The 13,384-nt window shown below is 41.8% G+C and overlaps 1 protein-coding gene across 1 annotated transcript in view; it reads left to right on the forward strand.

Annotated features, from left to right (window-relative positions):
* frmpd3 (FERM and PDZ domain containing 3) overlaps window positions 1–13,384 on the forward strand; it is a 533,212-nt gene that overhangs the window by 419,618 nt on the left and 100,210 nt on the right. Inside the window, exons 10-11 of the mRNA XM_072595141.1 lie at window positions 253–372; window positions 9,785–9,921. Coding sequence (XP_072451242.1) covers window positions 253–372; window positions 9,785–9,921 — 257 coding nt within the window. The remainder of the gene's footprint in view (window positions 1–252; window positions 373–9,784; window positions 9,922–13,384) is intronic.

Below are 13,384 nucleotides of genomic sequence, written 5' to 3' on the forward strand. Positions count from 1 at the left end.
TCCTATAAATAGCTATTCTAATGCTGGAGCCAAACTTCAATACGCTTGTTATTATACACCTACAAAGCATAAACAGACTAAATTGACATAAACTAATACAAATCATATTCCATGTATTTATGAATAATATTTCAAATAGCAATTTTGTGAATTGGCTAACTTGCTTTAAATACTAAGTGTGAATTGTTTGACTTTAACATTTCTATTGAGACTCAAATGCACTTATCAGTTTCTGATGTGGCTCTCCTTTAGGTTGTGCAGCGCAGTCACTTTCACACCATGAAATGTATCCTCAGAATCACCTTCTTTCCAAAGGACCCAGTGGACCTGCTGAGGAGAGATCCTGTGGCATTTGACTATCTCTACGCACAGGTAAGCACAGTTAGGGATTGGGAGTTCAGAGGTTACTGGGAGGACGTATGAGTGAAATTGTAGACTGCAGGTATACATTCTTAAGCAAGAAAGCTTTGGTGAGAAGAATCATCTGAATTCACATATTAGGTTCTTCTATAACCCTTATCTAGTAAAAAATAAATCTAGCCATTTAATTTCCCAAAGAAAGGTTTCTCCGGTTTCTAACTTTTCCTCAAATGGTAAACTTGGCAAGACTCCTGAGAATCTAATTTTATACTATTTCATGGGCAGAGGAGTGGACAAATAGGAAATAATGAAAACAAGACTCAATAGAGTGATTGAACTGAAACCAACAGATGAATGCAGAAGTATTATTAAATAGTTCTATCAAAGCACCAGAACATAAGGATATTTTACTTATTGCACAAAGACAGACTCCATCTTGATAAAATTAAGGAATATGAAGCAAAATGATGCAGTTCATACAGGTTCTTTACAAATGATAAAACAGGGATGAAATAGAGATGAATAGACATAAAGATTTAAGAACAACAGAATTATAATAGTGGATTATTTTAGAAGACAGTGGCAAAGATAAAGAACCTCAATATTCTGTTAGTGTTCATTTTACTCGCTGTTATTTAAAGATGGCAAGTGGAGATGGATGGTTAAATGTGGAAATCCAAAAGTTGTTCCTGAGATTTGCCATTGCAGCCCTAAATTTGTTAAAATGGCAGCAGAATCTTCAGACACATTAGTTGTAGGCTGGAAGACAGATAGACTGGCAAAATGGCAAAATGGAAGTAATTGCCTAACATCCTTCTGCTGTTAGTCCATTTTGCAAAGGTGAGCAAGTTGGCACGCTGGCTGCTCTGAGGAGTCCAGTTGAGATTTTTAAGTGGCCAATTAAGGATCACTTCCAAACTTGACTGGCATTTTATCTCATCCCCTAAATGGGGAGACTTATTGATAAAACCTGGCAACCTACCAGCTATTTCCTGTGGTGCAGTTGCCATCCCTTACCAGTACACTATGGCTGACAAAGGAGTCCCATGTGGCAACAGCAATGCTGGTTCTTCACAACCTTCCTTCCTCTGTTATACAGCCCCTGTCGAACACAGCAGCATGTGTATCTGGCTCCAGGATTCCTTGATCTTACTTATCTTACATCAAGGGTGCCCAACTATTGAGGCAGCTTCCCACTGGAACTGGAGTCTCAGCAATGGTCATTAATTGTCAGTCTGACTGGGGGTAGCTGTCATCTTTCATTTCAGCATGGATCCAGTGCTGGTTCCCCAGACCCCATTTCTGACTAAGATGTAATCACTGTGGAACATTTTACTGTGCTTCGTTCCCCAGAACAACTGACTGCTCAGCACATAATTGCACAAAAGACCATCAGCCCTTGTGCCCATGCCATCATTGAACGACCACTTTGCACCTGGACAAGCTTCAGGAGGCCGGTGTTGCCTATCACTGGCAACATCATGGCATACCAGCAGCATTTTTCAACAATCCCATCATTGACCCAATAGGCCCCCCCACCCCCATCCACCTTGCACCCTCCTAAATGATCAACATCTTTGCAGCTCCCTGACTGAGAATATGCAATTCCCCTGGCTCCTGATGTGGCACTTCAAGACTGATTACTCTGCACTCCTTGAACTTCAGCCAGTCAGATCCCCTGAATCTGAGTATCCCAAGTAGTTGACTGCACCGTGTGTGGACTATGCCCCCTCCCCCCACCACGCTTTGAATGGACTAAGGACAAGCCCCCACCAGTTTCTAACATGGCCACTTGGCAGAATAAACAAGTATTATGTTTGTCCCATAATAAACTGGTGACTGCAGTACGTGCTTCATTGATGTCCTGATGTACTATTCATCAAGATGTACCCCCCTCCACCATAACTACTGGACCGATCCCCACTGACAAGCATAACAAGCAACCTGTCTGTGTTAAAGAGCACTTCATTACTACAGGAGTGATAGCCTTTAGCTTAGCTGAAGTGTCAACATGCTAACAGGCATGGCATGAGCCAAAAAACTGCAGATGCTGGATTTCAAAGAAGGCAGGCAGGAGGCTGGAAGAACAGGGTAGTCAAGGCAGCATCAGAAGGTCCTGAAGAAAGGTTATGTCCGAAATGTTGACTTCTCCTGATGCTGCTGAAAATGTGTTGCTCAAAAAGCACAGCAGGTCAGGCAGCATCCAAGGAGCAGGAGAATCGATGTTTCGGGCATGAGCCCTTCTTCAGGAATGAGGAAAGTGTGCCAAGCGGGCTAAGATAAAAGATAGGGAGGAGGGACTTGGGGGAGGGGTGTTGGAAATGCGATAGGTGGAAGGAGGTTAAGGTGAGGGTGATAGGCCGGAGTGGGGGCGGGGGCGGAGAGGTCAGGAAGAAGATTGCAGGTTAGGAAGGTGGTGCTGAGTTCGAGGGTTGGGACTGAGACAAGCTTGGGGGAGGGGAAATGAGGAAACTGGAGAAATCTGCATTCATCCCTTGTGGTTAGAGGGTTCCTAGGCGGAAGATGAGGCGCTCTTCCTCCCGCCGTCGTGTTGCTATGGTCTGGCGATGGAGGAGTCCAAGGACCTGCATGTCCTTGGCATGTCCGTGGGAGGGGGAGTTAGTGTTCAGCCACGGGGTGGTTGGGTTGGTTGGTCCGGGTGTCCCAGAGGTGTTCTCTGAAACGTTCCGCAAGTAGGCAGTCTGTCTCCCCAATGTATAGGAGGCCACATTGGGTGCAGCGGATGCAGTAAATGATGTGTGTGGAGGTGCAGGTGAATTTGTGGTGGATATGGAAGGATCCCTTGGGGCCTTGGAGGGAAGTAAGGGGGGGAGGTGTGGGCGCAAGTTTTGCATTTCTTGCGGTTGCAGGGGAAGGTGCCGGGAATGGAGGTTGGGTTGGTGGGGGGTGTGGACCTGACAAGGGAGTCACGGAGGGGGTGGTTTTTCGGAACACTGATAGGGGAGGGGAGGGAAATATATCCCTGGTGGTGGGGTCCATTTGGAGGTGGCGGAAATGACAGATGATACGATATATATGGAGGTTGGTGGGGTGGTAGGTGAGGACCAGTGGGGTTCTGTCCTGGTGGCGATTGGAGGGGCGGGGTTCCAGGGCGGAGGAGTGGGAAGTGGAGGAGATGCGGTGGAGAGCATCGCCGATCATATCTGGGGGGAAATTGCAGTCTTTGAAGAAGGAGGCCATCTGGGTTGTACGATATTGTAACTGGTCCTCCTGGGAGCAGATGCAGCGGAGACGAAGGAATTGGGAATATGGGATGGCATTTTTACAGGGGGCAGGGTTGGAGGAGGTGTAGTCTAGGTAGCTGTGGGAGTTGGTCGGCTCATAGTAAATGTCTGTGTTGATTCGGTCGCCCGAGATAGAAATGGAGAGGTCTAGGAAGGGGAGGGAGGAGTCTGAGATAGTCCAGGTAAATTTGAGGTCTGGGTGGAAGGTATTGGTAAAGTGGATGAACTGTTCAACCTCCTCGTGGGAGCACGAGGCAGCGCCGATACAGTCATCGATGTAGCGAAGGAAAAGGTGGCGGGTGGTGCCAGTATAGCTGCGGAAGATGGACTGTTCCACGTATCCTACGAAGAGGCAGGCATAGCTGGGGCCCATGCGGGTGCCCATGGCTACTCCTTTGGTTTGGAGGAAGTGGGAGGATTGGAAAGAGAAGTTGTTCAGGGTGAGGACCAGTTCAGTCAGTCGAAGGAGGGTGTCAGTGGAAGGGTACTGGTTGGTACGGTGGGAAAGGAAGAAGCGGAGGGCTTTTAAGTCCTTCGTGATGGGGAATGGAGGTGTGCAGGGACTGGATATCCATGGTGACGATAAGGTGTTGGGGACTGGGGAAGTGAAAATCATGGAGGAGGTGGAGGGTATGGGTAGTGTCCCGAATGTAGGTGGGGAGTTCTTGGACTAAGGGGGACAAGACTGTGTCGAGATATGCAGTGATGAGTTCAGTGGGGCAGGAGCAGGCTGAGACAATGGGTCAGCCGGGGCAGTCAGGTTTGTGGATTTTGGGCAGGAGGTAGAAACGGGCGGTGCGGGGTTGTGGGACTATGAGGTTGGAGCCCCTCCCCCAAGTCCCTCTCCTCCCTACCTTTTATTTTAGCCCGCTTGGCACACTTTCCTCATTCCTGAAGAAGGGCTCATGCCCGAAACGTCGATTCTCCTGCTCCTTGGATGCTGCCTGACCTGCTGCGCTTTTCCAGCAACACATTTTCAGCTTTGATCTCCAGCATCTGTAGTCCTCACTTTCTCCTGATGCTGCCTGGCGTGTCTACACATGCATGACATGGTACAGCAAGATAGTGCAAACACATATACTGTCTTTAGGCACTAAGTGATTGAACTCCAGGAGACTAAGCAGGCAGCCCAAGATCTCATCTGGTCCCATCTTTAGCTAGGTGCATGGCTGTGTGTACGAAATGTCCCTGCTGCAGCCTTTCAGTGCAAGTTGCCCTGCAATATAAATCTGTGCCTCATAAGCAGCCTGCCAGACAATCAAAACGATGCCACGATAGTCATGAGGGCTGGCAAATGTAGATGCCAATGTCTGTGGACAGTGTGTACTGATGGCCATGGATTGTGCCCTGAGATGCTGTTTGGCATAAGCCAGATAGTGGTTACTTAGAGTACGTAGTGAGCTGAATCCACCATGTACACACTCTGGTTTCCATGGTTTGTTTTCTCAATGTATAGCTTGTTGGTGGTTTTGTTAACCTTGACAGCTGAATATTAATGAGGTGATTTGGGCTGTCAACAAAGTGTTTAACAAATAATAATACCCCTTAATTGACAACTTGCTGCTCCCTGGCAAGATACTCGCTTCTCATTAAAAGCATAAAGATGGATCTAACATTGAGATGGGCCTCCCTCGAATTCTTGCCTGATTCTGACACAAATCTCACCATATCGATCAGACCCCAATAATATTCTGCCCAACATTCTTGTTGAAGAGCTTAACCTTAGTCTCCAGCTTGATGCAGACAGTGAGATGTCAAACCCACATCTTCCCCTGGCACTGTTTGTCATGAGCAGTCGCTTCGCCCTCTTTCCCTTCTGTGCTTGAAGGGCCCATTCACTTTGTACTGACCAAATTATTTCTAATGTGGCAATCCAACACAATTCTGAGAATTCTTACTGTACCACAACACAAGACTCACCGTAACTGTCAGGTATTGGAAATGGGACTTCAGAATCCTGACCATCTGTCCCATGCTGCTACTGCCCAAGGGACAATTGAGCAATTTTGTAGTCTCTCTTCCTGGTTTCTAAAACCAAAATTGAAACCAATTTAGCATCACCATCACTTTGCTATTTTGAGCCATGTAGATAAGTTTGCTTGTCTGAGAATAAACTTATTTTGACTACTTCCAGAGGACTTTATATTAAGAGACAGATTGGGATGGTTTGCATCGCTCAGTACCTGAACATTAAGGGAATGAAACCTTTTCAGGAAGGAAGTTTATAAAGCTTTAAAATGATCCATTATCCCCTCGGATGTAACATGAATAGCATCCCACACTTGAGGGAAAACAACTACTTAGAAGAAGGGGATGTTCATTCTTTTTGTAAATTCCCAAAGATAGCAGAAAGTTGTACATGTTCTCCGAACTATAACAGCATTGTAGAATTGCACACTGTGTTCACCTCCATGAATTCTTCTGCTCAGGGAAGCTATTGTACAGAATCAGATTCACTAACGTTTTAGTTACAATAATTTTATGACATGGTATGTGTATGTAAATGTAAGGAAATCCTAAGGATTCTTGGCTGAACCTTCCTGTTTTATTTAAATACAGCAGCCAGCAGGCAGTTCAGTGGGGTAGAGGAGGCAAGTTACGGTAATTATTTTTGGGACAGGATTTTGATGGATGACCTCTTATTTTATTTTCAACACCACCACTTCCCCAAGGATTGAGGGATGTTTGAAGTAAATCCAATCTAAAAGTTGATATACATATAAAAACAGAAAATGTGAGCAAATTCCAAATTGAGAATCAAAGGCACTCCTCAAATAAATGAAAAAAATCTGCAAATGCTGAAAATCTGAAGTAAAAATAGAAAATGCTGGCTAAAAACTTGTAGATTTGTTAGCATAGAGTCAAAGAGATGTACAGCATGGAAACAGACCCTTTGGTCCAACCTGTCCAAGCCAACCAGATATTCCAACCCAATCTAGTGCCACCTGCCAGCACCCGGCCCATATCCCTCCAAACCCTTCTTATTTATATACCCATCCAGATGCCTTTTTAAATGTTGCAATTGTACCAGCCTCCACCACTTCCTCTGGCAGTTCATTCCATACATGTCCCACCCTCTGCATGAAAAAGTTCCCCCTTAGGTCTCTTTTATATCTTTTCCCTCTCACCCTAAATCTATGCCCTCTAGTTCTGGACTCGCCCACCCCAGAGAAAGGACTTTGTGTATTTATCCTATCCACGCCCCTCATGATTTTATAAACCTGTATAAGGACAAGTTGGACCGAAGGGTCTGTTTCCATGTTGTACATCTCTATGACTCTATGACACTATGCTAACAAACCTACAAGTTTTTAGCCAGCATTTTCTATTTTTCTTTCAGATTTTCAGCATTTGCAAATTTTTTTCATTTGAGGAGTGTATTTGATTCTCAACCCTCAGCCTCTGGTGCTCCAGGGTTCTGTAAAGAGTGAAGATTAGTGAAGAGTTCAAGTTGAATGTAATTCCCATTCCAACTCTTACTTCCATAACTCATTGACGTGAGTGCCCTAGAACATCTCTGTGTGTTTGCGCTGTGATAAAATACATTACTGATGCTGCTAATACATTCCTCTTTTTCACCCTTTTTCCTGAATGTTATTTCTGCTTTGAATAATATCAGTATTGCATATTGCAGGTAGAAATTCCTGCTTTGGCAAGAATTCTACCCACAGAACACAATGGTTTGCAGCAAACTTTTAAGGAGTATTGATAAGATAGAGGTCCTGGTCTACATTTAGTTTTGTTAGTAAATTCTGACACATGGTCCATGGCATTAAAACAGTGACAGCAGAAACCAAAGTTGTTCACTTATATGACATTCTGATCTGAAAGGTCACATTTATTTGTTTGAATACTAGTTTGGAGGAGATCATACTCTCTAGCTTGGGTGTATTTAATAGCTATCTGGAGATGGCTTTACAAAGAGAAGAAATCTGTTCACCTTAACGTATCACACTTCAGTAGTTATAAGCAGATAGTCACAATGGGATTTTCAAATTATCTGTTCGTGCTCCATCGACCAGGACATCTGCACTCAGAATATGTAATATTTTGACAGTGTATATTGAATTTGTGAATAATCAATTCATTAACTGCCACACTCAGCTTCTACATTGAGTTAACTATCTTTCCAGCTTTACATAAATGTAACATCCTGTTTTACAATTCCCTACAGAAAAAACACTGAACAGATAAACTACATTGATAAGTTCACTCATCTTCACCACATCAGTATCTACTACCCTCTTATAAAGTAATTATTTCTCAAATGTCTTAAGAATTACTTATCCAAAGTAACTAATTATAGAGTATAATTTTCAAAGAAGCAATCACCATTCTACCTTTTATAACATTGTGACAATTGCATCAATATAAAGATGCATTTCTTCCAAATCTGACCAATCCAACTTATACAATAAGAAGAATTTCTAGGAGATTGGTCTACATTGGAAGCATTTATGTGTAGTCTGTGTAAAGGCAGGTCCTTGGTACTTCATCCTGAATCACATTGTGGTGGTGGCAATTTTCTTTTATTTGTGATGGTTTGCCACTTCCTTCACTGTCAGAAAGAGAGTAAAGACCATATAACTACTGCAGCTGGATCAGGAATTGAACGCACACTGTCAACATTATGCGATTTAATCTACCCAATTGAGTGACTGGCACCATACTTATAGCATACCTATCTTTTTAATTTTGGAAATTACTACTTGTTAATTGATATTTGAATGGTAGAGTAAATTTTGCTGATGAAAGGGAAATCTTTATCCTACTTAGGCACATCTCTTGAAATCTCTTGAAATTAATGCTGTATGGTATTAGCATCTGAAAGCTAATGTATTAATATTGTGTTATTTGCTATCTTAATGATTAAGATTTCTTAAATAATGACTTTAGGATAATTTTTGCACATGTGCTTGAGAATAAATACATTTCTGTTTTCCCATCTAAATGCTAAAACATAAAAGGTTCTGAAATTGATCCACAACTGTACCATAATTGATTATTTTTAACCTTAGTAGATTTTCCAACCAAAGGTCATTCATTCTGTCTTGAAATGTGCTAAACAGTATCAATGCACCTAACTCAAATCTTCACTGCTTAAAAAGTGAGTCATGCAGAGATAACCAATCCACAGATAGTACGGTCTGATCGACAGTCAAACATGTGGCAGCATTCGTTGTGATCTTAGACAGTGGTATCTGGAAACTTAAGCACAGCCAAAAACAGACAGATAGGAATGAACCCTGTGCCCCAAGATGCATGTGATATTAAGAGTTCAGCTTCATTCTCAACAAAGCAGCAGGCTGTAAACAACTACTGACAATTTCCAGACAGCTCCATAGAAAAGAAGACTTCAGGATTACCCCCTCACTATCAGAGCAGTCAACACTTAAATAGATCATTAAAGGGAGCCAGGAAGTGGTGAGCTTAAGTATTTGGCTACAGTGAGCATTGAGAGAAAAGCATCTCAGTGACCATATGACAAATAGCATATTCCTGATGTCAATCATACCAAATATACTCACACAGGAGAATATGTTCTGAATAGATATGATGTATAATGATTGGTATAAAAGGCCCATTGTAATGGTTCTTCAATGATGTGAATGGAGAAATGTGTTCTTTGATGTCATAGCAGGTCTTGCAAGAAGAAAATCTCCCAAGTTTAAACTGTACTGTGCTGAGTTGGGCAACTTCAGCTGCATCAGTGATATAATTTGCTATGACTCACCTCAACATCAGAGATTAGTGATGGAAAAAATGCTCAAGTTCCTGCTCCTATTTATTGTTCATTTACAGCTGAGGTATGCATGTGTGAACCCAGATAGGACTGAGATGCCTTCTCCTGACAGACAGCCAGGCAAGACTCACTGTCCAGATTCATATTTAAGAACTGCTTACTTGGGAAAGGTACCATAATACAACCGTATCCAGGAAGAATCGACATTTCAGTAACAAGAACAAGAATAACTATATAAGCATGCAATTTAGGAGCATGTGCAACCCTCAGCCTGCAACTACATTCAGTAAGATCATGACTGTTCTGATTGTGGCTTCAACTTTACATTTCCATATTACACAAAAATTGGGAGCTTGAAAAATGTATAAATCTGTGAAGCTCAGTTCTGTTTAATATTTAATGTTTAACGTCAAGAATCATTGTTTTCCTTCTATAGAGCTGTAGTGATGTGATGAAAGAGCGATTCAGTGGTGATCTAGCAGATGATGTAATGCTCCAGTTGACTGCGCTGCATATCTACATCACCGTCACCAATGCAAGGACCAATCAGAAAATCAACCTACGGAATGTTGAGTAAGTGATCTGATTGACAGTAAAGTACAGTCAGTAACATTTATCTCACTTAGCATGGGACAACTGAGGATTCTGATACCTTTACATTAAGTTTGCTTTGGAAATTTTGATTATTTATCAAAGGTTTACTTTTAACATGGTGAAGATAACCAATATTTTACAGTAACATCTTCTAGAATTTGTAGTAAATGGTATATTCAATATAATTCATAATAAAGGCATAAAAGGCAAGCTGCCTTTCTTCTCTAAGCTTCACAGAGTGACATTAGAAGATAATGTATTGAAGTAATATGGTTTTCTGATACAAACAAACAAAATAACCCCAAATATCTATATCTGAATGAAAAAAATCCACACATTCTCAAAAAATGCAAATGAGAAAGCACTCAGTCCAAGGGTTAACGATGTTGCTGGACCCTGGAAGGAGTCAGATGACAAAGTGTAGTCTGGCTGAAAATCCAAAGAGCAAGGGAAAGTGAACAAGGTAATGTGTGAACCGAATGGAAACACAGGAGACAGTCAGCTGTTTCTATGTTGGAAAAATCTAAGAGTAACAGGGAGTAGCTGGAAACAAATTGATTCATGTAGTCTTTGGCCAAGCAACTTGCCTTCAGCAGTAGTAGCCAAAGAAATGAAAAGTTTATCTGGGATTTTCTTTATGTAATTGCATATATAGTTATGTATAGAAAACATCAAAATTCTTAGCAAGAAGGGAACAGATTGCCCAAATGAGAAATCAGGACATTGTGGCTATCATTTCTTTATCTGTGTTCAGAAACAAACATCAATCTTATTTCTAGAAATCCCTCTGTGTCACATTGCATTTGGCTCAACCCCTCAATATATTCCCCAGCTCCTCTGTGCTGCTGCTCTAAGTGTCTTGGTCACAGTGGGCAGGATTGATGGGGTGACACAGTGGCTCAGTGGTTAGCATTGCTGCCTCACAGCACCAGGGATCCGGGTTCGATTCCAGCCTCAGGTGACTGTATGTGTGGAGTTTCCACATTCTCCCTGTGTCTGCACGGGTTTCCTCCGGGTGCTCCGGTTTCCTTCCACGATCCAAAGATGTGCAGGTTAGGTGAATTGGCTGTGCTAAATTGTTCATGGATGTGTAGGCTAGGAAATGTAGAGGAATAGTGTAGGAGAATGGACCTGGGTGTTCTACTCTTTGGACGGTTGGTGTGTACATGTTGGGCCAAATGGCCTTGTCCACACTGTAGGGATACTATGAATTACTTGCATAGTTTAGCAAAATCAAAAACTTCCAATTATACCGTTAAATCCCTCCAAATAATATTGGATTGAAGCTAGAAGTGGGACCAAAGCAGAGGAAAATAACAGCTTTAATTAAATGGAAGCAGAAAGAAACATGTCAATATGCAACACAGAACAGAATAGGGGAATGATTCCAAAGTTAAATGAGAGTAAAGGGGAAACTATGCTGCTTTCAATGGCTACGTAAAAACATAAGTATGCATTGAGGAAAGAGGAAAATGCTGCCCCAACAACCATGTAAACTACTTGGGCAGTGTTCCACTCGAACAAAAAGGAGATCCACTCCTCTTAATACTCTGTCAGAAATACTCATGCTGCTCTTTCTGTGCCAACCCCACTTCCTGTGTGCTTTGAAAAGCAGTTGCACTGAAGTCTGGGTAAGGAGTAAGAAGAGTACCTCTGGTCCAGAGTTTTGCAAACAAGGTTGGGTCAGGAAATTTTCCAGCTTTTCAGACTTGCCTCGGTGGAAGGTTACTACATGCCAGTTCCCAAAACAGATACTTCTGCTGTCATAATCTTTTTATGGGCCTGGGCTTTCAGCCCAAAAAATGCATAAAGAAGCCATCCAGTATTGCATCCCATGGAACGAGCATTCAGCTGAAGTTTGACGCTGTGAAATGAGGGGAAAGGAATAGTGGGGCATAGCAAGATGGAAAACCAAGGCCAGCTGCAGCCCATTCTTGGGAATCCTGGAGGAACACAACCATGACAAATATCATTTTAGATCGATTCTCTTCCTTTTGACCAGGATAAACTGAAAAGAAATCTGTAGACCAGTCTTCACCCAATAGAACACCAGCTTGCATTTGTTGATGGGTCATGCAGGCTTATATAAACACCAATGTATCAAAAAATAGGAAAAGCTTTCAATAGCTTTCAAATTTTGGCAGGCAGAGTGCTAAAATCAACAGTTCTCTCCTCCAGCTGAAGGATTATAATATCAGTGTTCACTTGTTAGGAAGTATGACTATTTTACAGATGAAAATATATTTGTAGTGATTGTCTCCAGTCGAACCAAAGTTTTCAGGTCTGCCACTTGTACTCTCTCATAAGAAATATGTCTCTGAAATTAATCTCATTGGGATCAACAATTCTATTTGTTATGAATCTTAATGAAAAGCTTTCTTTCTAATCATAATGTTTGGATATATTAGCTGTGCGATTTCAAACTTCAAAGAATTTCATCAGGCAATAGAATATGTCCTGAATTCATTGCTAAATGATCAGTCTCGAGCTATTTCAAAGCACATAGAGACATTAAACAGTAAGCTAACGGAACTTTTATGTTTTTAATTACAACAGCAGCATCGTGTGGTCAAAATTCTACTGCTGACACTTAAGGTTGTTTCTGAAATGGAACTAATGGCCCACTTTGCCTAATCTGAATCAATCTATTTGCATAGTTCAAGCGCATATCTGCACCTTTAACATTGTACTGGAACACATGATAAAAGTTGTAGAAAGGAAAACTGTAATAGCCCTTACTATATTGCCATTATAATTGACCAAAGATATATAAATAAATAGTAATCAAAGCAGGATCTGCTGGAGAAACTCAGCAACTCTAGCAGCATTTGTGAAAAGTGAAAGAGAATGAATGTATCGCATCTGATATAACTTCTTCAGAACTGAAGAGAAATGAGAATAAGGGATGGATTTTATACTGTAGATAAAGACGATGAGGAGTAAATAGAACAAAAGAGAAAATCAGAAACAGAATAGAGGATGAGTGAGATTAGAGATCACTGATGTTACAGGACAAAAGGCAAAGGGTAGTAATAGCTGTAGAGAAGTGAGTTAGGATCAGAGGAGGTATTAATAATAGATGTTAACGACAGAAATAGGTCAGCTCTGCTGAAACAAAAAACAAAAAAAATAGAGACGGGCAGCAGGGATGGTGAGGTAGGGGAGTCAAAATGAAGTGAAAAATTCATGGTCTGACTTTGTTGAACTTAATGTTGTGTCCAAAAGACAGTGTAGTACCTAAACTTTAAACAGAATGATGTTCCTCCAGCTTGTGTAAGGCTTCATTCTGCTGAACACTGCAACAGACCAAAGAAAGAAGTGTGAGCATGAGATAGTGCAATAAAATGGCACAGGAAGGTCAGGGTATTTTGTTTTGAGTTTCTGAAAAATCAGAGTCATGCCTGTGGACTGAGTGAAGGTGTTTCGCAAAGCAGTCACCAGT

The sequence above is a fragment of the Chiloscyllium punctatum genome, chromosome 25, assembly GCF_047496795.1.
Source record: "Chiloscyllium punctatum isolate Juve2018m chromosome 25, sChiPun1.3, whole genome shotgun sequence".
Classification (NCBI taxonomy): Eukaryota; Metazoa; Chordata; class Chondrichthyes; order Orectolobiformes; family Hemiscylliidae; genus Chiloscyllium; species Chiloscyllium punctatum.